We start from the raw sequence: 25,452 nt of genomic DNA, 5'->3' as shown, positions 1-25,452 counted from the left end.
CCCTCACCCTTTGCCCCCAGCTTGGATCCCTATGCGTGCAAGCGGATCTGGGGACAGACAGGCTCAACCGGAGGATAAGAGTGGGGGTTTGACCCCAAACGAGGGGCTCCGCAGGGTGCTCCCAACCCTGCCGGCCCCTCCGCCGCCTTCTTTACCTGCCCCCCCGGCTCCGCCTCGGGAGTGGCGTGACCTTAATCCGAAACGACCTTGAGAGGCAGCGGCTGCGGGGCGTGCGGGGCCGGGGGCGCCCCGCGGGGGCGGGGGATCGGGGCCGGGACCGGGGGAGGGCTCGCTGCCCGGGCGCTGCCGAGGGGCGGGCAGCCCGGCTCCGTGCGGCTGCTGGCGGCGGAGCACCGGCGGAGCGGAGCGGAGCGGCAACGGAGAGCGGGTACGGAGCGGGCGTCCTGCGGAGGGGAGGGGGCGACGGCGGGTACGGGACTGCGACCTCCAGGTTCTGGGAGCCCCTCTCTGGGGCTGCGGTGCCCCGGAGCGGCTGCTGGACAGAAGTGCCGGCGGTTTTGTCTCCTTTGCCATAAGGTGTGATTTGTCCCCTGAGCTCTAAATGCCTTGGGGTTTACCGCCCCATCCCGGAGCCCCTATTTCTGTTCCCCGCCTCACCTCCAAGCCCTTCTGCCCCCGGCCAGCTGCCGGCTGAGCGAAGCTCTAGAACGAGGGCAGTTTGTAAGCACACCGGGCCAGCGAGGTGTAGGGGTGCCTGAAGGGGGGTGAGGGGTCATCCTTCCCTGTTCTGGCACGCTCACCCGTGCGGTGGCATTTTGTTCTGACGGGCTGCTCTGCACTGGAGCGGCTGGGGACCGCTCACACTCACTGTCCCTCCGGCTCTGCTGGGGCCTGTCACCACCAGGAGAGACGCTGCGATGGCTCAGAGTGTGCTGGGGTAGCTGGGGCTGTTCTGGCAGCAGGCAGCTGCCCTGCGGGAAACTCTCGGGTTGGGTTTCTCCATACCCTGGCTCTCCTCCCGTTTGGCTCAACAATGTAATTCAGACTGGGGCAAGGGGGCCTGCATGGGGCCAGGCTGTGAGGGGCTCATGGCATCCTCACACAACAGGAGAGGGCAGAACAGATGTGTCCTTGCACTCACATGCTCTTCCTTGTGCTTTCTTGTGCTTCCTTGGGTTGGAAGGGGGCATCCCATCTTTGCTGCACTTGTGGGGAAGGCACTGCTCCATGGTTGGGACTGGGAATGCTTGGGCCGTGCTGGGAGCCTGGAAGGGGTGGCACTGGGGGAGAAGTTTAGCTCCAAATTCTCCGTGTGGTTAATGGGCCCCAGGGCTATGAGCTGCCCCTTTGCACGCTGCCACCTTGTACACATGCATGGCAGGGTGCCAAGACGACAGAACTGTTGGTGGCACTGAGCCCATCTTTGTCCCAGTCCAGCATGTCTCCCTGCTTCTCCAGTTCTGGTGCCACCCCAGCTTCCCTAAGACATGCCCATCTCCCTCATCTGCTGTGGCACAGGGGCTGCAGAGCTGGTGAGCACCTGGAGCTATGGCCCTGTGAAGTGGCCGTGCCAGGCTGGGTGCTGCTGGAAAGCAGGAGTGCAGGCAGATGGGTGACTGGGGTTGTCCCTCCTGATTCCCTGAGGGCCATGGGGTGCAGGAGCTGAGAGCACACTGTGGAGGGTGGATGTGGGGCACTCCTGGAGCTGTGCTAGCCAGCATCAGGGCACCAACTCTGAAGGGCACAAGAGGAGCACAGGGCTACCCCCCATTTTTGGCACTCCAAGTCCTGGGCCAGTGGGTCAGTGCCCTGTGGGTTGGATATGGGGGGATACAGGCACTGCAGCAAGTCCTTGCAGTCTGAGCCTTGCAAGAAGGACCAGTGTTGGGGAAGCACAGCCCCAGCACTGGGAACTACTGGAGGGCATTTGGGATGGCACCCTCACTACTCCATGTCTGCAGCAACATGTGAGGTCTCCAAGAGTGGACAGACAATCCCTGTGTGCCCTGGGGACAGTCAAATAGCCATGACTAGGGTGTCTCACAAGAGCAGGGCCACAGCCTGGCCAGCCTGGCCAGTGCTGTTCTGCCCTGCTGAGCCACATGGAGCAGGGGCTGGCTGCTGTCTGGCCTGAGAGCCCACAGGGGTCTGGCAGCTGGGCTTGGCAGCTGCCTGCACGCTGACGGCACCGGCTATTCCCAGCCCTGCGTGACCGGTGCCTGTGCTGAGTCAGGGACCCAGGGCACAGCTGCCACCCCTTCCATCCTGGCACAGAGCCCTTTGCTCCCAGGGACCCTGGGTCCCCTCCTGCACCCAAACCCCCAGCCCACCAGCTGCGGCATCCGCTCCTCCAGGCCCAGCTCCAGCACCTGGGTGACAGGCACATCCAGTGATTTGTCAGCGTAATAAAGTCTCAACAGCCTAATCAAAGTCTCATTGTCCAGTAGTATTTATAGACACACTCACTGCCATGTGCTCCCTGTACAGCTGCGGGTGCAGTCACTGCCTGGGGTGCTGGTATTCCCTGGGTAGAAGAAGCTGTAGGAGCTGAGGGTCATTGCTCTTCCTTGCTATCACAGCTGTGGCTCTCCCTTACTTTCAAATTTGCTGGTTGGGGTTGTTTCCTAGGTGGTGGGGGTGTCCTTGGGCACTGCCAGAGCAGTTTTTCCTGGTTTCAGGCACTGCTTCTTACCTGGGAGCAGCAACCTGGGAGCAGCAGGGCTCTAGTGCCCGCTGGGCTGTGGGGCGTCTGCGCTGGCAAGTTTTTCTGTTTTCCACCAACACCTTTTGAGCTCCGGCTTCCCGGTAACACAGATTAATATTTCATGAGTATGGCGGTGTGAACTCGACACTTAAGGAATGCAATGACCCAGCAGGAGACAGACACAGGTGCGCTCAGACGCGGGCAGGGGCACACACACCTTGCACACACGTGGGTATGGCTGGAGCCCACTCAGCAGGACCTGGGCACAGCATGAGGGTCTGACCTTGCTTCCCCCAGCCACCTTCTCTCTTCCCTCCCCAGCTGCTGCCAGCGTGGAGAAGGCAGAGCTATGGCATCGCTGCTGTGCAACGCCCGTGAGTGCCCCAGCGGAGGATGGGTGCAGGGCAGGGCATTGGGCCATCTGGATTTATGCCGAGGCAAATCTGGCTTCTGGGTTGAGCTCACCTGGCTGCACTCAGAAGCATCCCTACCCCACTGTGGCCATTGGGATTTGGGCTTGGAAGCACCAAGGGTGGATGGGAAGGGTTGATGGGGAATTACCCTGTGCACCTCTTGCGGTGAAGGGAGTTTGTTTCTGGTTTGTACCTCCTCCCTCACGGATTGAGGGACCATGTGTGACCCCAGAGGTGAGAGGAAGCAAAGTACCAGGGCGTAGTGCCTGGATACCCCCACCCTCAGTGATGCAGCCCATGCTGCCCCCAGGCATCCAGCTCACAGACACGCTGGAGCAGATGCAGCAGGGGACTCTGATGCGCAAAGTCAAGTCCAAGAGCTGGAAGAAGCAGCGTTACTTCAAGCTGCAGGAAGACTGCATGACCATCTGGTACCAGTCCAAGAGGACAGGCAAAACTGAGTCTGCCTGTGAGTACCAGCTGCTGTGTGTTATTAGTAGGTTTCAGAGTAAACAGGGATGTGAAGGTTTGTAGATTCTTTAGCCATGCTTGCTAAGGGTGCTGGGGGATTGAAGAAAGGCTCTGCATGCATTTGTGATCTCACCCACACCTCTCCATGAAACATCCTGCCCCCAGCAGGACCCGTGGGTCAAAAGGGCTGAGTAGAAATTGCAGCTGATACAAATGGAACCTCTGGAATGCCAGGGCAGGAGTAAGCAGGCAGAGGGGCAGATGGATGACTGGCTGACTTGATAGTTCAGCGGTTAATGGATAGATAACTAGCTCAGTGGATGGATGGATGGATGGATGGATGGATGGATGGATGGATGGATGGATGGATGGATGGATTGATGGATGGATGGAGTGGAAGAAGGAATGACTGGAAGATGTCTGTGGGCAGTGCCCCTTGCCCTGCGGTCCTTGTCTCCTGCAGACAGGCCTGCCCTCCCTCTGCCCCAGTCTCCATCAGCGATGTGGAGACGGTGCGGGAAGGGCACCAGTCGGAGGTGCTGCAGAGCGTGGCTGAGGAGTTCCCCCCTGAGCGCTGCTTCACCATCGTCTTCTACGGCCGTCGTGGCAACCTGGACCTCGTTGCTGGCTCGGCAGAGGAGGCACAGTGCTGGGTGCAGGGCCTGCGTCAGCTCATCGAGGTGGCCACCACCATGGACCAAAGGGAGAAGATAGACCAATATCCTTCCTGAGAGCATCGCTCTGCCCCCACACCCATTGCTGATCCTCCCCCAGGCCCTGTGTCTTCTGCCTTATCCCAGCATGTGTGTAGCTGTTGTGGGTCTCACCATCTGCATCAGTGCAGGGCAAAGGAAAAGGAGAAGATGCTCTCTGATATTACCCAGCCCCTTTTCTCATAGCCAAGGTCCTTTCCCTTAACATTTGCCCTGGTTTCCCGCACATGGATTCGTGACTGGTTCCAGAAAGCTGACAAGAATAAGGATGGGCGCATGAACTTCAAGGAAGTGCAGCGTCTCCTGAAGATGATGAATGTGGACATGAACGAGGATCATGCCCTGAGGCTCTTCCAGGTAAACACTGCACCTGAGAGCCTGGGGGGATTGGAGAGGGACTGGAGGGGCTGGAACAAGCTGTACAACACCTCCTTGCAAAGGGATCTGGTCACTTTCCATCCATCCATCCATCCATCCATCCATCCATCCATCCATCCATCCATCCATCCATCCATCCATCCATCCATCCATTTGTACAGCCAACTACCTGTTTACCCAAACAAACACCCATTTGCTCATTTATTTGTTAAACTAGTACTCTCTTCCTTCCTCCCATTCACTTGTCCATCCAGCTGCTTATCTGTCTACCCAGCTAACCAGCCATCTGCTTTCTTATCTCTCCCTCCCATCCATCCATCAGTCCACCCTACCAGCTTCCATCTGCCCATTCATCCATTCCCCACTGCTCAATGCCTGCCACTGGCACTGGCGTGGGATCTCTGTGCCCTCTCTTTGGGGTGGGAGAATCCTCCCACAACCACTTTGGTGGCCAAGATACCCTGCTGTGCCCCATCTGGATGCTGAGTGAGCTCCCTTGCAAACAGGATGCTGACAAGTCAGAGTCGGGGACGCTGGAAGGGGAGGAATTTGTGCTCTTCTACAAGGCTCTCACGAAGCGTGAGGAGGTGCTGAGCCTCTTCCAGGAATACTCTGAGGATGGAAAGAAGCTGACACTGCTGGAGCTGGCGGATTTCCTGCGGGAGGAGCAGCTGGAGGATGAGGGCACAGAGGAGCTGGCCATGGAGCTCATTGACAAGTATGAACCATCAGAGACAGGTGAGAGCTGGCTCAGACATCAGCTGCCCTCTGCTTGGGGGCAAGGAGGGGTCACAGACTCACAGTACCATGGCAGAAGCATTCCCAGCCCCATCCTGGTGTGAATGGAAGACTCACCAAGGTGTGATCTGGGTGCAGTTCCCCTTTATTTGGTCCGTTCCTTGACCATTTTGGTGTAGAAGTTTGACCACCCACGGTGTGCAAGCCCCAGCTTTGGGATCCACTACCCACCTTTCCAAAGTTACTGCTCTGCTGCGCCTTTCTGTGCCCCAGACTCTGGCAGCAGCTGTGGCCATCAGTTTAGGGATTCTGGGAGCCTCCAGCAGCTCTGTTTGCCCCCATTCTGCCTCTTCCATGTCCCTGGCTGTTGCTGAACCTCTCTCTGTGCCTGCAGCCCGAGCCCGCCATGTGCTGAGTGCTGATGGGTTCCTCATGTACCTCTGCTCCCTGGAGGGCTCCATCTTCAACCCCCAGCACCGGGGGCTGTGGCAGGACATGAGTCAGCCACTCTGCCACTACTTCATCTCCTCCTCCCACAACACCTACCTGATAGAGGATCAGATCCGGGGCCACAGCAGCATCGAGGGCTACATCAGGTAAAGGGACTGCTCCCTTCCAGCTGCCCTCCCCACCCCAGCGTCATGTCCTGAGCAGCTCCATAGCGTGAACCCCAGAAGCTCCTTTGCTCCTCTGCAGTCCAGCACTCCTTTGGCCATGCTCTGCATGCAGCAGCATCCCCATCCTTGGTGGGTGTCCCCTGGTCCCTCAGGGGTGACACCCACGGGCAGAGGGGAAGGCAGGGAGCTGGTGCCCTGGATGAGTGCAGGGTTCCAGGGGTGACAACCCACCCCCAGGGCTCTGAAACGAGGCTGCCGGTGCCTGGAGGTGGATTGCTGGGACGGGCCAAATGGGGAGCCCATGGTGTACCACGGCCACACCTTCACCTCCAAGATCCCCTTCCGGGAGGTGGTGAGCACCCTGGGGAAGTACGCCTTCAAGGTAAGGCACCCTCCCCCAGGTGCTGGTGGTTGTGGGTGGTCCTTGGTGGGTGAGGATGCATGGCAGTGGTGGGGCAGTGGTGCTGAGGCTCACACACCTGCTGATGCAGCAGGACGGGTACCACTGCGGGGAGGGGGGTGGTGGCTGTGTCACTTTCTGGGGGAGAGCACTGGGGGGTCTGACCTACAGCCTGCACTGTGCAGTGCCAGGGCTTGGGGGCTCCTGCAGACGTGGACTGTTGGGGTGCAGGGGTGAGAGGGAGTGTGGGGGATACTGGGGGATTGGAGGGGTATGAAGGTCTCAGAAGAGACACAGACACAAGGGGCTCCATCCTGGCACTGATCACAGCCTGGATGAAGCCCTTGAGAGAGCTCACCAGCCCCACCAAGGTTATTTCCAGGTGTGCGTGTTGCTCCTCAGACCTCGGACTACCCGGTGATCCTGTCCCTAGAGAACCACTGCAGCATGGAGCAGCAGGAGGTCCTGGCCCAGCAGCTCAAGGACATCCTGGGGGAACAGCTCCTCACCACTACCATCGATGGGCATGTCCCCACCCAGCTCCCATCCCCAGAGGTATGGACAGAGCACAGCTGTGCAGGGCATCTCTGTCCTGCCTGAGAGTGTGGTTAGGAGGTGGATCTGCAGTTCAGAGAATAGGCCAACCTGTCCCAGCATTGCCCTGCTCCACTGGAGCATTTGAGAACACTGGGGGTGGGTACTGTGTCCTCATGTTCACAGAAGTGCCAAGGCTGTCCCCAGGGTTGTCTCCCCATGTCATGCAGAATCAGACAGCGGGGCAAAACCCTCCTACCCCATCCCCTTCTGAGTGCTGAAGGGAGCTGGTGATGCTGGCCTCCCGCAGTGCAGGATCCCAGGGCACAAGGCCCATGGAGGCACTGGGTAGCTCAAGGTGCTTCTCTATCCCCAACCCCACAGGAGCTCAAGCACAAGATCTTGCTGAAGGGCAAGAAGATTGGGCGGCTGGAGGACACCTTGGACGGGCCAGGGGATGAGGCTCCTGATGTGTCTGACGATGACAATGGGGCAGAGGCAGAGGAGGAGAGGCGGAGGGCAAAGGTAAGCGGCCCAGGCTGGGGACCAGCTGGGAGAGCTGAGCCCCTGGACACAGCTATGAGCTGTGGTGACATCTTACTGCATAGAGGAGAGACAGAGACTGCAGAGACATCACCGGGCAGGGAGGACAGCCTTTTCTGCCCCTAGCCATGCCAGCCCTCTCTTTGTTGTGGTGGCAACATATTGGAGGTCCCCTGCTTGCTCTATTTCTGGCAAGAAGACTGCTCACAGTAGGGATGCTGCCACCCACCAGCACACCCCTGGCTGCTCTTACCTGCCTTCCTGGCTCTAGGGCCCCTGGCCTGGGTGAGTGCTGGTGGATGGTGCTCCCATCAGGAGGGACCTAACATGGCTCTGCCTTGCAGAAGGACAAGGAGACCTTGGCCCAAGCATTGTCCGACTGTGTCATCTACTGCAAGAATGTGCCCTTCCGGGGCTTCCAGGAGGCCCGCAGCCATTCCCGGCCCTCTGAGATCTCCTCCCTCTCTGAAGCCAAGGCCAGGAAGCTCATCCGGGATGAAGGTGAGATGGGGGGGGGCAGTGGCACCAGGTGACTGGGACAGAGTAGAGGGGGCTGATGGCTTCCTCATGGAAAAAGCCTCCTGACACTGGGGTTCCCTCCCTGTCTGGGAGAAACAGGGCCCAGTGGGGCTTTACTGTGGGGTTTGGCTCTGGTAAGTGATGAGGTTATTGGCTTAGAAAACAAGGCAGGACACCTGGATTCCTGAGCAGGGAGAGGGGTGAGAATTGGTGGGTGGGTGCATAGATAGATAGACGGATGGATGAATGGATGGATGGATGGATGGATGGATGGATGGATGGATGGATGGATGGATGGATGGATGGACGGATGGACAGTACATGTGGGTGACTATACAGGCAGAGAACGACCCCACGAGTGGGCCTCCTGCTCTATCCCTAGGAAATGAGTTTGTTCGCCACAATGCCTGGCAGCTGACACGCATCTACCCCAGTGGGATGAGGACTGACTCCTCCAACTACAGCCCCCAGGAGATGTGGAATGTGGGGTGCCAGATCGGTACGGCCGGGATGGAGCAGGGCTGTGGGCTGGGGACATGCCCTGAGTCCTGTGCTAAATGCCACCCTCAACCCCATCTGGAGCCAGGTCAGGTTGCCAGCTCTTGCACTGCCCTGGGGATGTTCAAGCATTATCACCTTACTCCCGTATGCAACTCCACATCCCTCTGGCTGTGGGGACAGGCTGGCTTTCAGCCCAAAGCAGAGTGTGGTATCTCCAAGCTGTTCTGAACCCTTTTCCCTGCCACCTCCCTCCAGTGGCCTTGAACTTCCAGACAGCTGGCATGGAGATGGACCTGTGTGATGGGCTCTTCAGCCAGAATGGCTGCTGTGGCTACGTGCTCAAACCACCCTTCATGAGGGACAAGGAGACTCTCTTCAACCCCAGTGACCCCAGCAGCCGGGAAGGCCCTGGCCCCATCACCCTGACAATCCAGGTACAGTGTGTGGAGAGACCCTGGGGAAGCTGTGACAGTGTCCTGGGGCTCTGTTGGTCCCAGACAGATGGGGACACTGTTGGGCAGTGTGCTGGAGCCAAGGAGCCTCACAAAAGACAGATTTGGCCCTGCAGGTAATCAGTGGGCAGCAGCTGCCCAAAGTGGCCAACAGCAAGGAGGGAGCCATCATTGACCCATTGGTGCGTGTGGAGATCTATGGGGTCCCCGCGGACCAGGCACACCAGGAGACCAAGTACATCGAGAACAATGGTGAGACCCAGAGCAGCACCATGGCCCCTGCTCTGTCCCTGCTCTCCTTCCCTCTCTCAGCACCTGCTCTCTCTTCCCAGGGTTTAACCCCCGCTGGGATGAGACACTGCAGTTTCAGCTCCACGTGCCCGAGCTGGCTCTCATTCGCTTCGTGGTGGAGGATTATGACAAGACATCCAGGAATGATTTTGTGGGTCAGTTCACCCTAGCATTTGCCAACATCAAACCTGGTGAGTGGCTCCTGCCCAGTGGTTTTGGGTGCCCAGAACAGCCCTGCAAGCATGTGTGGGGCTCTGCTGGGTACTAGAGAGGAGAGTGGGATTCCAGTTAGCCAGAACCTTGCTGTCCTTCCTGCAGGATATCGGCACATCCATCTCCTCTCAAAGGATGGCACCAGCATCCCACCCTCTTCGCTCTTTGTCCATATCCGCATCACTGAGCCACCTGGCCCTGAGCAGGACTGAGCTCATGGGGTGAGCAGCACCCAGATGGAAGCCATAGAGCCAGCTCCAAGCAGCTGGGGCCACAGAGCCAACCAACTTGCCCTCTTGTTGACCTGTTTCTGCCATCCCTGTGTCATTGTTGCTGCTGTGATTCCCTTTGCAGTAGCCTCCGAGGGCTGGGAAAAAGCACTGACCTCCCCTTTCCAGGTTCAGGATGCTGCTGCCCATGCATGAGTGTGGGGTCTATGCCAGTGCAGCTCCCTGCACCCTCCACAGGCACCCTGCCCTGGCCCACGGTCAGAGCTTAACTGTGGGGAGGAGGAGAGATGGTGTGCGGCCCAGCTCTGCTGCAGGGGCTGGTCCCCTCCCAGTCAGGGGAGCAAGTCTGGAGCTGAGCAAACCCCAGGGCTGGGCACAGCTGGGAATGGAGTCCTCACAGCCCCCTAACCCTGCAGAGCCCGTTGGCCCCTACAGCCCCAACTTAACCCTTATCCCATCCTTTCTCTGTAAGCAACTTAATAAATTGTTCAGTGACAAACAAGTTCAGGTCTGGGTGCAGTGATGCTGGGGAGAGATAGGGAGCTGAGCTTGGGTTTGTGCTCCTTCCCTGTGGGCACATGGCCCACTGTTCACACAGGGGTTCCAAGCAGCACAAATAAACAGAAACTGAGCAATTCCTTTTATACAGTTGTGTATTTTACAGCCCATATACATATATGCCTGTATATACACACACATACATCCCTGCAGCAGGCCTGTGCCACCAGCACCTTAGAGCAGCTGGGATTCAGCCTCATTGTGCTATGCCACCTTCTCTGCAGGGCACTCCCCTTCTTGCTCCATCCTGGGGGCCCCCTTGGCCTGGCTCTCCCTCTGCACGCTGTGAAGGTGGACGGTGTGTGTGCTGGGGTCCTTTCCCACCCCCTGGCTAGGGTCAACAGCCCTGTGCTCAGGGTGATGCCGCTGGATGTGTTTGATGACCTGGAACTTCTGCTTGGCCTTGTAGGGGCAGTAGCGGCAGAAGAAGGGGTGCTCGTTGGTGTGGGTCAGGTAGTGGTGGCGCAGGCCAGCTGCCCAGCGGAAAGCCCGCCCGCAGGCGTTGCACACGTAGGGCTTCTCCTCGCTGTGCTTCTTCAGGTGGGTTTTGAGGAGAAAGCGCGTCTTGAAGGCCTTGCCACACTGCTCACAGATGAAGGAACGGGCCTCCTGGTGCCGCGTCTCCTTGTGCACCCGCAGGGCGTCCGCGCGGTTGGTGCAGTACTCGCACTCATCACACCGGTATGGCTTCAGGCCTGTGGCAACAGGGAAGGGGATGGCACCAGGATGGGGGCACCGTGCTCTCCAGTCCATTCCACAGAGCATCAGTCCCCAGGGAATTCCCCCTACATCCCATTTTGTTAGCAGGCACACCAAGATCCCCATTTCCAAGCACGCTTCCCTCCCACCTGAGAGCACTGCCCCCACCCCATTAGCACAGGATAATGTGCTGCCCCCTAAATGTCCTCCTCTGTCTCTAGCTGGGCCACTGGCAGAAAAGAAGCATGGAGCAGCCCCAACACCCTCCCCAGTGCTCGACAGCTTGTCCTCAGTGGGCAGCACTCACCAGTGTGCTTTGTCATGTGGTACTTGAGCTGGTTCACCCACTTGCATTTGTAGCCGCAGTCAGGGCAGAGGTATTTCCTCTCCTCCTTGTGGATCCGCATGTGATACTGGGCAGGAGGATAGGGTCAGGATGAGACCATGTCCCCGGCCCTGGGGATGTGCAGGGCTTTGGGGTGGCAGTGAGAGGCTCAAAGACAGTTCTGACATCTCCAGCTGCATGGGGCAAGGAGGGCTGTGTGCTTGCTTGGCAGGCTATGGGCAAGGGGTATCCACACCAGAGTCAGGATGAGATTCCTGTACTGATGAGCTGCTCTGTCCCAGCCTGTGGATGGCACAGGCTTTGCTCCCCCGTTTGATATGCAACACAGAGTCAAATTAAAAACTCAGCCCAACAGAGCTGAGCACATTGCACAGCCTGTCCCAGGCGGCCCCAGGAGACTCCAGCTCAGCCTGGCCATTAAAAAAGTCAATATTCTTTTAGCAAAACCAGACTGTTTCTCCCTCCATTACCCTATGTCTCCATCACCCACGCATTTCCTGTTCTAGAAAAAGCCCTTTACCATGCATCAGGATGCTAATAACCTAGAGCAATGAGAGCAGGGTCATACTCTGCTTCCAAGAAAGCTGGAGGTTTCCCTGCACCCTGTCTAACTGGCACCACAGAGTATGCTGAGGCCAGCAAGGAGCCAGACTTGGCTTCGAATGGTGCAAGGCTGCATCCAGAGATGTCAGCAAGAAAAGAAGTGAACTTAGACTGCTGCCAGCTTCGTACTTTGTTAAAAGTCTCCCTTGCCCTTAAACTGCAACAGCAGAGAAGAAATGTATTGTATTGACAATGACTTTTATCTGCTTGACTCCTATTTCTGTTCAGTATGAGCCACTGAACACTGAGGATGAAATCTCCCCTTGGGAACTTCTTCTCCAAATCCCTGTGGCTGGATGCCCCTCCAAGCAATGCAGATGGAGTAGGATACATTCCCAAGCAGAGCTCTTACCTTGAGACGTGAGGGGTCAGCACAGGCGTATTTACAGAGGTGGCACTTGTAGGGCTTCTCACCAGTGTGGATGCGGATGTGCCACGTGATCTTTTGCCTGTTCTTGGTGGTGTACTCACAGTCTGAGCACTTGTACACGCGGGTGCCCCCATGGCCCTTCATGTGCTGGTCAAACACAAGCTGGTGCCGGCAGGCAAAGTCACAGAAAGGGCAGTGCAGGGGTTTATCCTGGGGGGCAGCCGGCTCATGGCTCTCCACATAATGCCGCACCAGCTGCTGCCGCTCCTTGGCTGCAAAGCTGCACAGCTCACAGCGGTGGCTGAAATGCTGCGTCTTGTGCTCCTCCAGTGCCTCCCGGGTGGCAAAGGTCTCCTTGCAGGTGCTGCACTCCAGGTGTGGGTGCTGCTTCTGCACGTGGCACTTGAGCGTGGCCTCACTGTGACACACGAAGTCGCAGCGTGGGCAGCTGTAGGAAACCTTCTCCTCGTGCCGGCGCAGGACGTGCTGCTTGAGGGCCGTCTCAGAACTGAAGCGAGCCTCACAGCGGGAGCAGCCGAAGTTGAGCTCGCCGTGGTGGCAGCTGTTGACGTGGCGGGTGATGTCGTTCTGCAGGTAGCTGCTGTAGTCGCAGAGTGGGCAGAAGTGGGTGGGCGTCTTCTCGTGCACGCGCAGGCGGTGGATGCGCAGCTTGGAGTTGGTGCCGAAGGTCTGGCTGCAGATGCCGCAGGCGATGCGCCCCACGCCAGTGTGCAGGGACTGGTGGGCCTCCAGGCGGTAGCGCCGCGTGGTGCTGAACTCGCAGTAGCGGCACTTGTGCGGCTTCACCCCCTCGTGCTTGATGCGGATGTGCTGCCGCAGGCACCGGGCCTGCTTGCAGGTGAACTTGCACTGGCGGCACTGCAGCTGCGGCCGCTTGCTGTAATGCTTGCGGTGCAGCCTGCGGTGCAGCCGCAGGGCTTTGGCCACCTTGGAGGTGAAGGGGCAGGAGGTGCAGCGAAACTCACCCAGGGTCACGCAGCCCCTCTTCTTGTGAGTCTTCATGGCCCTTTCCTGGTGGCAGGTGAAGGGGCAGGTGGGGCAGGAGAAACGCCTCCTCTTGGGCAGGGTGGCTTTTGGTGGGGCTGCATCCAGTGGGAGCTCACTAGTCTGGTCTTTCTCAACCAGTGGGTCCCCCTCAGGGAGTTCAGTCCTTTGGGATTCATCCTCAGGATGCACGATGTGCTTTTCAGCACAATGGCTCTTGAGGGCCCGCCGGGAGCGGAAGGTTTCAGGGCACTGGGAGCACCAGAACTGCTCCAGGTTCCGGCAGCCATCCTCCACGTGGGAGGTGATGGTGGTGACACGGGAGCACACAAAGGAGCAGGCATTGCAGTGCAGCTTCCCTCCCTCCAGTCGGTATTTCTCTGAGGGTTTCCCAGAGTGGGAGGCACCAGCAGCTTCACCTGGCTCAGTCCTACCCCCTTGCTGGGGAGGCTCTTCTGCCACCTCTGTGCTGTCACCCAGCAGGGATTTCTCAGAGGCTTGACAGCCTGATGTCTGTGCCCCAGCCAAAGGAATGCCTGCTGCTTGTGTTTTATCAGGTAGCTGGTCAGCTTCCCAAGGGCTCTCAGCATGCCCAGACTCCTCTGAGCCTCCCTTCTCACTCTCTGCTGTTTCTGTACCATTATCACCAGGCTGGTCAGCAGGTTGGCACAGTCCAGGTGCCTCCTGATTGGCTGGTTTGAGGATCTTGTTGTTCTTCAGGAGAACAGGGCACTTCTTTAGGAGGTGGGTGTTGAGTCCCCTCTGCTGCTTAAAGCTGGCACCACACTCACGGCACACGAGCGGGGCCCGGCGGCTCTGGCAGCTGGCTTTGGAGTGCAAGGACATGGATTTCTCCTTCCGTGTGATGTACGAGCACTTCTCACACTTAAAGACCTGGCTCTCCGACTGCACCACCAGCATCTGCACCCTGCCCTCCAGTACCAGTGTCTCTGCCTGCTCTTTGTCCTGCTTCCGCAGAGCCTTCAGCACTGATTCCGAGCCGCCCCTGGCATTGTCACCAGAGGTGGGCACATCCTCTGGGACAGGCAGGTGGCCCTGTTCAGGCGTCTTCAGCATGCTGAACCAGGCCTCTGGCAGCTTGGCTTGGCTGGTCTCTCTCTCCTCAGTGTCTGCCACGACCTTGTGGTCTGAGCACGACCCCTCAAGGCGGCCCATGTCCTCCTTCAGGGTGTCTTTTCCCTGGTTGTCTCCTACTGCTACACTCCCCTTCACCACCTTGTCTTCCTGTACATCTACCTCTTCCTCAAAGTCTGGGATGTCTTCGAGTGTACTGCCACTGTCCTCCAAGCCAAGGCCATCCTGGGAGCCCAGCATTTCATAGGCTGCAGGAGGCTCCTTGCAGGACAGCATTTCCATGCTCTCTGGCTGAGTCACACAGGCCTCTCCAGTCAAGTTCTCCAGGAGAGGATCAGATGAGACATTCAGTGCCTCCAAGTGCAAGGTGCAGCCTTCTGTCACATCTTCAGAAACAGTGAGCTCAGCAGAGCCTGTGGCAGCATTTCCTTGCATGCAGTCATCTTCCAGGGCATTGTCAGCAATAGGACAGCTCTGCTCCCCCTCACCTCTCTCTGCCTCGCTGCTGCTCTCTGGTGGAGCGGCATCCTGCTCAAGGAGAGGCACCACGAACACTTGCTGGTAGCCCTCTTCTCCCTGGCACTCAACCTGGGATGGCTTCTCCTTCATCCACTGCTCTTTGCCAGTGAGGGGGGAACTGGCATCCACGTGCAGGGCTGCACCGACCTCATAGCCAAAGAGTGCCTCAGATGAGCTGATCTCCAGCTCCTTGCTGGCGTAATTTTCCAGCCAGTCCTTGTCACCAGGAACGTAGCCATGAATCTTGCGCTTATGGAAGAAGAGGCTGGTGTTACTGAAGGTGCAGTATGAACAGAGGGCACAGCGAAACTCCTTCTGCTTGGTGTGCTTGCAATTCTCATGGTTCAGCAGCGCCTGCTTGTACTTGGTCTGGTAGGTGCAGTATTGGCACTGGAAGACAGGAACCTGGTAGTTCTGCGAGTGCTTCGCCTGCATGTGCTTCTGCAGCTCGTACTTGCGCTTGCAGGCGAAGCCGCACACCTCGCAGATCAGGCTTTTGCCCTGGTGCCGCAGCTTGTGGCTGCTCAGCTGGTCAGCACGGTGACAGCGGTACGAGCACTGGTTACACTGGTACCTGCAGGGACAAGCAGAATCGGTCAGGCAGCACGAGGAACTGGGGCAGGCTGAGCTTCATCAGGCACGCTGAACTCTCCTTCCCCATCCCAGACAAACAGGGAAGGGGTACTGTTTGGTTTGCCAGATCTGACCTTTGCCATCCAGACAGCTCTTACCACAGGCAATTCCTCCCTGCTGCTGGTGCTTTACATCCCCAGCCTGGGGACTGGAGATAGATTCCCTGAGTATTCCATACAGTGACTGTGTCAGACACATGCTCTCACATGTGCATGCCAACAGCACTTCCAGCATCCCTGGAGGCAGACTAGACCCAAAGGAGGTGATAATCTGGCAGTCCTGAACAGGCCTTGACCCACAAACATCAGCAGACCAATGAACCCAAGCTCAGAGTTGCACCTCTGAGGTAATATACCTTCTTGGTGGCATAGAGACATCAAAAATAGCTTTGCGTCCACAGCACCACGCTATAAGTTCAAAACCCAATTTTCTTATGTACCAGAAAGGGCAGGGCAGGCATGAGAAAGTCTGGCACACACTGCAGCCAGAAGCAGACCTCTGGAGCAGGATTTGGGGAGCCCTGACTATGCTGCCAGGGCAGTGGAGCAGGGGTCTTACCGGAGATCTCCAGTGTGCTTGCGCATGTGGACATTCAGGTAGTGCTTCCACTTGGTGATGTACCCACACTCGGTGCACATGAAGTTCTTGTCGTTGGAGTGGGTCAGCATGTGCTTGGACAGGTAGCTCACATCCCGGCACGTGAAGTCGCAGAGCTCGCACTTGTGAGGTTTCTCTCCTACATGCAACACACAAATGCCTTCAGCGTGAAAGCCAGATAAAGCAACATGGCAGGGAAACTAGCTCAGCAGGGAGCATGCAACAACTTCAGGGGAGTGATCCTGAGCTGGCAAAGCTGGTGGTTTCACCCAGGAGCTCTGACCCAGCCCTCCCTGCCCACCCAGAGGCAGGACAAGACACCTTCCCCAGCTCAGCTATTGGGACCCCTACAGGGGACACCCACCAGTGTGCAACAGCATGTGCCGGATGAGCACCCGCTTGTGCGCTGTGGCGAAGGCACACTCAGTGCACTTGTGGATCTTCTCATTGGCGTGCATCTTGCCCACGTGGTCATGATACTCCACAGGGTTGAAAGTGGCATAGGGGCAGAAACTGCACTGGAGCTGCTCGCTGCCCGGGTGGCCCTGCTTCTTGTGCTTGCGGAACACGTGCTTGTTGGAGCAGATGAAGTCACACTGCTGGCAGTGGAAGGCGTAGTGGGTTTTCCGGTGAGCCTCCATAGCCTCAGCTGTGCCGAAGAGCAGGGAGCAGGCATGGTACTTGCACTCCACCGCCTTGATGCCATGAGCATCCTTGAGGTGACGGACAAACTCCTTACGGTCTTCTGCACAGTAGCTGCAGTCCCCGTGGAAGCAGCTCAGTCTCTTGGGTTCAGCTTTGTGAGTCTTCAAGTGCTCCTTGAGGGCCTGGCTGAGTCGAAACTTCTCCTCACAGACAGGGCAGGAGTAAACATCGGAGTAGAAGTTGGAGATGTCCTCGTGCATGCTGGCCATGTGGCGGTTGAGAGCGTTCTTCTCCACTGAGCTGTAGTGGCAGAGCGGGCAGCGATGAGCCTTCTCGCCTGTCTCCCGCATCATGTGGATTTTCAGCTTGCTTTTGCTGGTGAAGTACTTGTGGCAGTTGGGGCACTGCAGGCTGGGGTCAGGGAAGTGCAGGTGGAGGTGCTCCACCAGGTGAGTCCGCTTTTTGAAGCACCGCTTGCATTCAGGGCACATGTGGGTTTTGTAGAGGTACTCAGAGCCTTCTGCAACATCCCCTGCGGGAACAAAGGAGGGGGAGCAGTTAATAGAGAAAAGATGGAGAGCACAGGCAGATGTTCTGTCCCTGATCCAGTTGTGCCAGGATAAGGGTTTATACACATGTGCAGTCACACAGCCACCACGTACTCAGAAGGACTGTCCCCACCCCAAGGCACCAGCATACTTCAGGTGAGTTCTTTCCAACTCACGCTGGCAAAGCACAGCCTACATCATGCCTCCCCACGTGCCCCTGGTCCCCAAAGCCAGGCAGACCTTTGCCTAAACCTGGCAGCACGCATGAACAGGAAAAGAAGAGACATATTTGCTTGGGCAGAGGTTGGGGGAACAAATGCACTGGTACATGCAGGAGATGTGAGGTCACCCACCAACCTGGGCCACATTTCCCTGCCAGCCCTGAGGATGTGGTTCTTGTTCACAAAGCCTGAGCAGCTCCTGGTAAAGCCCTGCATCCTACCTTTGAAGTGCTGTGCCTGTGGCACTCCAACTTTTTTGGGATCTGCCTTCCCATCCTCTTTGGCCTCGGCTTCGCAGAGGCTCTCACCATCCTCCTCTGGTGATTCATCCCCACTGCTGTCCAAGTCCTCTTCTCCAGCTGATGCTTTCTGTCCCTTCAAGGAGCTGTTCCCAGTACCTGCAGGCTTTGCTGGCCTTGCTTCTGCTGTGCTGGCTTTCCAGCCAGGGTGGCAATCGCCTGGCTCCTCCTGTCCTTCTGATGCTGCTTCAGTGGAGAAAGATGAGAGATCATCATGTTCCATGCAAGAGGAAGCCACCCTCACACACCCACACACATGCAGAAAAACCACCTGGCTAAGATGGAGGGCACAAACCGTGCTGCAGGGAGGCACAAACGCAGGGTTCCCAGCCCTCCACCTTCATCCCTGACTCCTCCAGCTGTAACTGGGATGCACAGACACAGCCAGCCTCTGCAGCACCCACAGGCCCCAGCCCCCCAACCAGCCATACCCGATGGCAGGATGCAGCACTTGCCTAGGCCGTGAGGGTCGCCTGTTGTGGGCATCTCAGAAGAGGACTCTGTGGCGTGACCCTTCCTGTGCTGCCAGAAGAGCTTGGCATTGGCTGTGATGAAGTCACAGTGGGAGCAGTGGAAGGGGAAGTGTGTCCGGTGGTGCTGCTCCATGGCCTGGCGGCTGGGGAAGAGCAGCGGGCAGGCGCGGCAGGCGCAGGACACGGGGGAGGCCCCATGCAGGTGGCGCAAGTGAGCGCGCAGTTCCTTGCGGTCCTCTGTGGTGAAGTGGCAGCCCCGCTCGGGACAGGGAAGGGCTCCCGACGGGGCACGGTGCGTCTTGAAGTGCTCCTTGAGTTGGCCAGGCTGCAAAAACGCCTCCTGGCAGACGGGGCACAGCAGGCACTCCGGAGCAGAGCCCTCCTGTGTGCTGGACCCGGGCAGCTCTGAGCCCCTGGGATCACTCTGGCTCTCGCTGGCAGAAGCCAACAGTGCCCCTGGGAGTTCCAGGTGCTCTTGGGGGGGCAGCAGCAGGCACTGGTGCTGGGACAGCAGGGAGGCCTCTGAGAAGCTCTGGCCACACCTCTCACAGAAATACAGCTCCACCACTTTGACCAGAACCTCTGCAGAGAGCAAGGGATGAACGTTAGAAGGAGCTTTTTCCAGGCCCAGAGCTTGGGACTGGCGGTTCAGTTCCAGCTCTGGACAAGGAGAACATATCCCTCTTGCCACAAATTACATTTTGGGAACCACATCCCCCATAAGAGGCTAAATACCACCACCCAGGTGGCCACGATAACCAGTTCTGTCCCTTTGCACCTTTGAAGCATGCAGAGATGAGAGGCTGGCTTGGCCTCATTCCTGTTAGGATGTCCAGTGCCCACACTGGACCCAAGTGGGAAGCATGCTGGGGGGTAGCAGTACAGGTGGGGATCTCTGCCTGGTCCCTAATGACAGCCTGGAGCAGCCCCCTCACGCAGCATGCAGCTCCCACAGTCACTCTCCCCATCCACACACCCAGCTGGTGCCACATCTGTGCTCAATGGTGGCACCAGACTCATGATGCAGGGTCAGAGATCTGAGGGCACCTGGGACAGGGACCTCAGCCAGAGCTCTCTAGCTCTGCAATCCCTGCACCCCATACCTGTGGCACTGGCCGCGTTGCTCAGTGTCACATTGCCAGCCACTGCCTCGATGAATATTTCCACATTGCTTCCTTCAGCGTGAGCCCCTTCCCCAGGCATCGATGCCTCTGCCAGCAGCAACTCCTGGCTGGCAGCCAGCGGGGGTGTCCCGGCCAGACCAGCACTGGCCACACCAGGGCTTCCCACGGCTCCCACCTCTCCTGGTGTGGGCAGGAGCAGCTCCGAGCACAGGGTCTCCATCTCCCTGCTGGGAGCCTCTGATACAGTCACTGCTGCGCTCATTGCCACCGGGCACTGCCTTGGCGCTGGGCTGGATGACCTCTCAACCTGAAACAGAAGAAAGCACTTCAAATGAGGGACATCTCAGAGGCCAAGAGGATTTTGGGGAGCAGCCAGTCTCGAGGCAGGGTATTTCAATGCTGGCTCCTTTCTGCTGTGCCCCAAGCAGGCTGCTGGCAAGCCCTCTGTCACGGGGTAGACAAGAGTGCAAGGACACCTGTGCGTTCTGCCCGAGCCCAACATCCAGGGCTTGCTCCCTGGCTCCAGCTGGGCCGGCCCCCGAGCCCACCCTCAGAGCCATGCTCAGCCTGCAGCCAGCAGGTGCCCCACGAGTCCCGCCAGGCCAGGCTCCCCCCAGCCCCTCGCCTTTCACCCCGGGCTGTCCCCGGCACCCCTAGCCCCTCACCCCAGGCTGTTTCCGGCCCTCCCAGCCCCTCACTCCTCACCGCGAGCTGTCCGCGGGTGCCCCCAGCCTCTGGCCCCTTACCCGGGGCTGTCACCGAAGTGCTCTCAGCCCGGGCTGTCCCCGCCGTCCCGGGCCCCCCTGCCCCGGCACATCTCGGTGGTGCTGTCGGGCGGCGGAGCGCCGCCCTTTGTGCCTGTCGCGCAGCCGCTCTGCCCGGCCCGGCCGGCCCCGCTCTATGGTGCGGCCGGAAGCGGCGCGGGCGGGAGCGGAAGCGGCGCGGTGCAGGTGAGCGATGGCGGCACCGGCTGCAGCGGGGGCGGGAGCGGCGCGGAATCCTCCGCGGAGTGGCCGCGGCCGGGCCTCTGCTGCGGGGAAGGCCGGTGTGAATCCGGGTCCTTTGCAGGAGAGGGTGCGGCTCTTGCAAGGGGGGGGGCTGCGGGACCCTGCCCAAGAGACGCTGTGCCCGGGTAAGGAGGGTAAGGAGGAAGGTCACACCTTATTCTAGCGGAGGTGGGATTCTGTACCTGAGAGAGCACAGCGTGTCTGTCTGGCTGGCTGGGAACGCTTCCCCTCGATCCCAGTACATGACAGGCCTGCGGAGGGAGGTGGAGAAGCTTCAGGAGCATGCGGCTGTAACCTAGACATGGAGGTGTGCCTTCTACCACTGTCGCGTCCCTGTTCTCAGCAGCAAAGACCCGGCTCTTGGCTCAGCCTGGGGATTGCTTCAGCTTTTTCAAACGATAAACCTTAAATAAGTGCTCATGATTTCTGGCTGTTCAAATAATAAAATCTTGTGAAACTCTGGCCTTGTTGTCATGACTGAAGAAGCTACAGATGCTACTGTGCTTCTTCAAGAGCTCCTGGCCCCCTCCTGCTTGGCTCACCCAGTGGCCTGCAGAGAGGGAGAAGGTTCCTGCAGCCAGCAGGAACACTTGGTAGTAAGCACAGATGTGGGAAATCCAAACGTGCCAGGCACCCCTTCACCTTGAGGCCTGGCCATGATAAAGGGCAGGGAACTGTGGGTGATCTGTTGTGTTCCTTGCTACCATTCAATCTTTCCTCACAGGTTTGTTGCTGGAGTACAAAAACAATGCTGTGGAAAGGAGCTGCCTGACCTCCCACAATGCCCCTTTCTGACTTTGTCTTAGCACTGAAGGACAACCCATATTTCGGGGCTGGGTTTGGCCTCGTCGGGGTGGGCACATTCCTGGCAGCAGCCCGTAAGGGGGCCCAGTTTGGGCTGGTGGCTTTCAGGCGCCACTATATGATCACCTTGGAAGTGCCCAGCAAGGATAAGAGCTACCAATGGCTGCTGAACTGGGTCTCCCACCACGCCAAGCACACGCAGCACCTCAGTGTTGAGACATCATACCTGCAGCATGAAAGTGGGCGTGTCAGCACCAAGTTCGACTTTATCCCCAGCCTCGGGAATCATTTCATCTGGTAAGGGAGGGTAGGGGAAAGCAGTTTGGGGATTCAACCTCACTTTTGCAAGTTGGGGGGCCTGTAGAGCAGTGGAGAGGGTCCTTCTTCCTCTCTGCGTCTGGGTTAGGGCAGGAGATGAAGAGTAGCAAGAGCAGCCCGTACTCAGCAGTCTGAAATGATTTTCTTACATGAGATGAGTGTTCTTGACGCATGAGCCAGGTGAGGTGCAGCTGAGGGTGCTGGATCACTGTACACACCTGTCTCCCCGCCCCAGGTACCGCAGGAAGTGGATTCGCATTGAGCGCAGCCGGGAGACGCAGATGCTTGACCTGAACACAGGGACCCCCTGGGAGTCTGTCACCTTCACTGCACTGGGCACTGACCGGGAGATCTTCTTCAACATCCTTCAGGAAGGTCTGTAGGGGAACTGTGTGGGGTACTGCTGGGAACAGCCTACTCTCTGGAGATGCTCAGGGCTTCACGGGAGATGCTGTTCCCTGGCAGCTGTCCCCTGTGCCTCTCTCTGCAGCCCGAGAGCTGGCGCTGCAGCAGCAGGAGGGGAAGACCATCATGTACACGGCCGTGGGAGCAGAGTGGCGCCAGTTCGGCTTCCCCCGCCGCCGCCGGCCCCTCAGCTCCGTGGTGCTGGAGGAAGGCGTGTCAGAGAGGCTGGTTCAGGACGTGAAGGAGTTCATCAACAACTCCAAGTGGTACAATGAAAGAGGCAAGGCTCTGGTGTGGTGTGTGCTGTATGGTGTGGGGCTGGATGCTCATGGTCCTCTCTGGAATTGGCTGTGGAGAGACTTTTCCCTGCTGCTTACCTTCCCCAGGTGTATCCTCTTTGCGTGCTCAGCACAGCACCACAGCTTGGAGGGAGGGAGCACAGAGCAATCCATATGGTTACCCTAAAAGAACACTGTTTTCTTAGGGATCCCCTACCGAAGAGGCTACCTGCTTTATGGTCCTCCTGGATGTGGGAAAAGCAGCTTCATGTGAGTATTGTCACCTCCCTGCTCTGAGCCACAGCAGTCTTGGATGAGAGGGTGTGGATGAGTTTGGGTTTGGAATACTGGAGTGGGCTGTGCCTTATGAGTGGTGCCTATTGTAAGCATTTGCATTGTTGGCACTGTGACAGGTCAGGGTGACAAGCCCTTTGTGCCCTTGCTTTGCACAGTGCTGCATGGTATGGGTGGGCTGAACAGGGGCTTCTGCCCGCCCGTTAGATCTGATCCTTGCTGGAAAGGGACTCCTCTGCCCTCTCCCTTACTGCTAAGGGTAGAAATCAGATTTTTCCTTGACTGTGGGCTTTCCCACTGTGATTCATCCTTGTGGTTTGTGTCCTTTCCAGCACAGCTCTGGCTGGGGAACTGGAGTACAGTATCTGCCTGCTGAGCCTCAGTGACCACAGCCTCTCTGATGACCGGCTCAATCACCTCCTGAGTGTAGCACCGCAGCAGAGCATCATCCTGCTGGAGGATGTGGATGCTGCCTTCGTCAGCCGGGACCTTGCTGCTGAGAGTAAGCACTCCCCCTGCTCCTGGGCCAGCAGCAGGAGGGAGGTTCTGTGGCTGTACCTGAAAAATGTTTGGACTCTGAGCTGCTCAACTGCTCCAGCAGAAACCAGGAGTGGGGGAGTCTCTCAAACCTCAGGGCCCAAACTGGAACTTGTCCAGTTTTGGCTAGGTTGTAAAAGGGAATTTGGATCCTTTATCCTCTGGCAAAGGTCCTTCTGCCCAGCTACTTGCAGGATGAGGGAGAAGGTGGCTTTCCTTCTCTTTTTCTTTGTGTTCCCATGGGTGTGTGTGGGCAGGGGAGGAGAATGTGCTGCCAGCCAGGCAGAGGGTCAGCCTCCAAACAAGGAGCGAGTGGGGAGCTTGACATAAGCCTCGGGTGATAGGAAGGTGGCCCTGAGCCTGTGCAGGGTTAGTGGCCAACAGCTACAATCTCAGACACCTCTGTTCCTAGACCCAGCTGTGTACCAAGGCATGGGGCGCCTGACCTTCAGCGGTCTCCTCAATGCGCTGGACGGGGTGGCCTCCACAGAAGCCAGGATTGTCTTCATGACCACCAACTACGTGGACAGGTCAGAGCTGCCCCTGGGAGGGAGCGGGATGGGTAGCACAGGAAAACCTTGCTCCCTTTTGCTGGGCTTTGTTTATTAAATCCTCCAGCATGAAGACGGGAGGTTCAGATTTCCCACATCCTCCCTTGGGATGCAAATCCTTTGACTGCTGATCAGGATCCCTTTTGCTGGAGCCTCAGATGCCTACTTGGTGTTTAGAACATGGTTGTGTCCTTCAGGAGTGGTACCACCTTCCTGCCTGTGGGGAGCTGCAAGTTTTGGGGTTGTGTCCATGCTGTGAGTGAAGTACTGGTCCCATGTGCAGCCCACTGGGTTGGTGGGATGCAGCCTGGGCTCATGGTGCCTGGACAGCTGCTGTGCTGTGGCAGGCTTGATTCACTACAGACCGAGCTGGCCCAGGGGTTTGTTCAGAGGTTGCTCATGGGACAGAGATGGGGAGAGCTGTTTCCTAGGACAAAAGCTGCTTTCTTGTCATCCTTTGGAGTCAGTCCTTCCCCAGCTCTCTCCTTTCTTTTCAGGTTGGTTTCTGCCCTCAATCTCCCCAGGGTTGAACCTGTTTGCCCCCTTCACCATCTCACAGTGCATGGCACTTTGCAGAAAGGACAGGGGCTGTGCTAGTGTGGATAGGGGCTTCCTGCAGCACCCACCCTAAACAGATGCTTTGATCAGGTTTTCCAGTGCCACCCTTTGTCTCTTGCCAGGCTGGACCCAGCCCTGGTGCGTCCTGGCCGTGTGGATCTGAAGCAGTACGTGGGCCATTGCTCCCGCTGGCAGCTCGCCCGCATGTTCCAGCGCTTCTACCCCGAGCAGCCCGCGGCTGCAGCCCAGCGGTTCGCGGAGCAGGCACTGGCGGTCTCCAAACAGATCAGCGCTGCCCAGGTTCAAGGCCACTTCATGCTTTACAAGACAGACCCTGAAGGAGCCACTTCAAACATAAGCTCCAGCCTGCTGTGACCAGAGGCCAGCTTTCCCTTGTGACACTGAGATGACTGGACAAAGATTCGACGATCATGCCATGAAGCCGCCCACCTGCACAGGCCAGGTCTCTGTTCACCTCTACCTCTCCTATGCCTTGGTTTGGGAGAGTCAGATCTGCCAGCCTCCCTGCAAGGGAGGGAATCTGGCTCTTGCTGCTCCCCAGACTTGGGTGCTACTGCACCAGCCCTGCTCACCAGTGTGTGCCTCATGTTGGGATTGCTGTAAGCTACCGAGGCTCCTGGTGTGAATCCCCTTCCTTGGGAGTCAGCCTGGAGGTGCCCCAGAAAGGCATTTCCTTTGGGCAGGACATTGGGGTTCTGCACTGCTGAAAGTGTCTTGTTTTTTTTTAAAGGACAGTGGTCTCACTGGTCTGTGAATATCCTCTGTGAAATGCACAACACAACTCTTGTCTCTCTGGTTCATTTTCCTGTTAGTTGTCCCTCTATCCAGCTGCTGCTCCTGACCAGGGCCTGGAAAGGCCAGTACTGCAAATCCAGAATGTTTCTGAAAAAAAGCAGCTCCTAAGAGACAACTCATATTCCCTCAGACTCCAGGCTGGTGCCACTGGTCCTGCTGAATTATGATGCCAAGCCACAGATCTGCTTGGATATTGTTCCTACATGGGCATGACTGTCCTTCCCATCAAAGATGTGGGGCCCTGGAGCTGTATGAGGACAGATGAGAGGCCTTGGCCAGTTACTGCATATCTTCCCAAGAGCTGTCCCCTTCCAGTCCCTTTTTCACAATCCTGAAAGTAGTTTCCTCAGAGCCAGTCCTATGTTAATGTGGTCAGCTTTGGGGGTTGCATCACCTTGCTTGGGCTGGGGAGTGGATTCCAAGCCAAACCCAAATTGTAGGTCACTGCTTAGCCCTCCTCTTGCCTCTGCC

General features: G+C 57.9%; 3 protein-coding genes across 6 annotated transcripts; 2 read left to right on the top strand and 1 right to left on the bottom strand.

The window, feature by feature from the left end:
• The first annotated feature begins 352 nt into the window (after nt 1-352).
• PLCD4 (phospholipase C delta 4) lies at nt 353-10,180 on the top strand. Its single transcript, XM_036386377.2, has 16 exons — nt 353-388; nt 2,640-3,039; nt 3,389-3,547; nt 4,039-4,267; nt 4,490-4,619; nt 5,147-5,378; nt 5,773-5,974; nt 6,233-6,377; nt 6,798-6,950; nt 7,314-7,454; nt 7,817-7,973; nt 8,374-8,490; nt 8,748-8,926; nt 9,061-9,196; nt 9,277-9,426; nt 9,554-10,180. The coding sequence occupies exons 2-16, from the start codon at nt 3,015-3,017 to the stop codon at nt 9,658-9,660; spliced, it is 2,262 nt and encodes a 753-aa protein (XP_036242270.1). The 5' UTR covers nt 353-388; nt 2,640-3,014; the 3' UTR covers nt 9,661-10,180.
• A 133-nt stretch (nt 10,181-10,313) lies between these two features.
• Nucleotides 10,314-20,344, bottom strand: ZNF142 (zinc finger protein 142). 3 transcript variants are annotated; one of them, XM_036386375.2, is made up of 9 exons: nt 20,119-20,344; nt 19,393-19,720; nt 18,272-18,871; nt 17,739-18,002; nt 16,468-17,280; nt 16,065-16,242; nt 12,237-15,447; nt 11,243-11,348; nt 10,314-10,931 (listed from the first exon to the last, which is right to left on the bottom strand). In XM_036386375.2, the coding sequence occupies exons 2-9, from the start codon at nt 19,673-19,675 to the stop codon at nt 10,441-10,443; spliced, it is 5,946 nt and encodes a 1,981-aa protein (XP_036242268.1). In that variant the 5' UTR covers nt 19,676-19,720; nt 20,119-20,344; the 3' UTR covers nt 10,314-10,440. The 3 variants fall into 3 exon arrangements, with proteins under 3 accessions (XP_036242268.1, XP_036242267.1, XP_036242269.1); XM_036386374.2 differs by having other exon boundaries at nt 20,160-20,344; XM_036386376.2 differs by having other exon boundaries at nt 17,739-17,999; nt 20,160-20,344.
• LOC118688670 (mitochondrial chaperone BCS1) lies at nt 20,320-24,967 on the top strand. Of its 2 annotated transcripts, none has more exons than XM_036386379.2 (8): nt 20,320-20,363; nt 21,145-21,521; nt 21,778-21,917; nt 22,033-22,227; nt 22,432-22,495; nt 22,852-23,021; nt 23,469-23,586; nt 24,288-24,967. In XM_036386379.2, exons 2-8 carry the CDS (start codon nt 21,202-21,204, stop codon nt 24,538-24,540), a joined length of 1,260 nt encoding a protein of 419 aa, XP_036242272.1. In that variant the 5' UTR covers nt 20,320-20,363; nt 21,145-21,201; the 3' UTR covers nt 24,541-24,967. The 2 variants fall into 2 exon arrangements, with proteins under 2 accessions (XP_036242272.1, XP_036242271.1); XM_036386378.2 differs by lacking the exon at nt 20,320-20,363 and adding an exon at nt 20,396-20,545.
• The last annotated feature ends 485 nt before the right edge of the window (nt 24,968-25,452 follow it).

Source organism: Molothrus ater, chromosome 7, assembly GCF_012460135.2.
Source record: "Molothrus ater isolate BHLD 08-10-18 breed brown headed cowbird chromosome 7, BPBGC_Mater_1.1, whole genome shotgun sequence".
In the NCBI taxonomy this organism is placed as follows: domain Eukaryota; kingdom Metazoa; phylum Chordata; class Aves; order Passeriformes; family Icteridae; genus Molothrus; species Molothrus ater.
The sequence above is the reverse complement of the archived record's forward strand: the minus strand, read 5'-3'. Positions and strand labels throughout refer to the sequence as shown.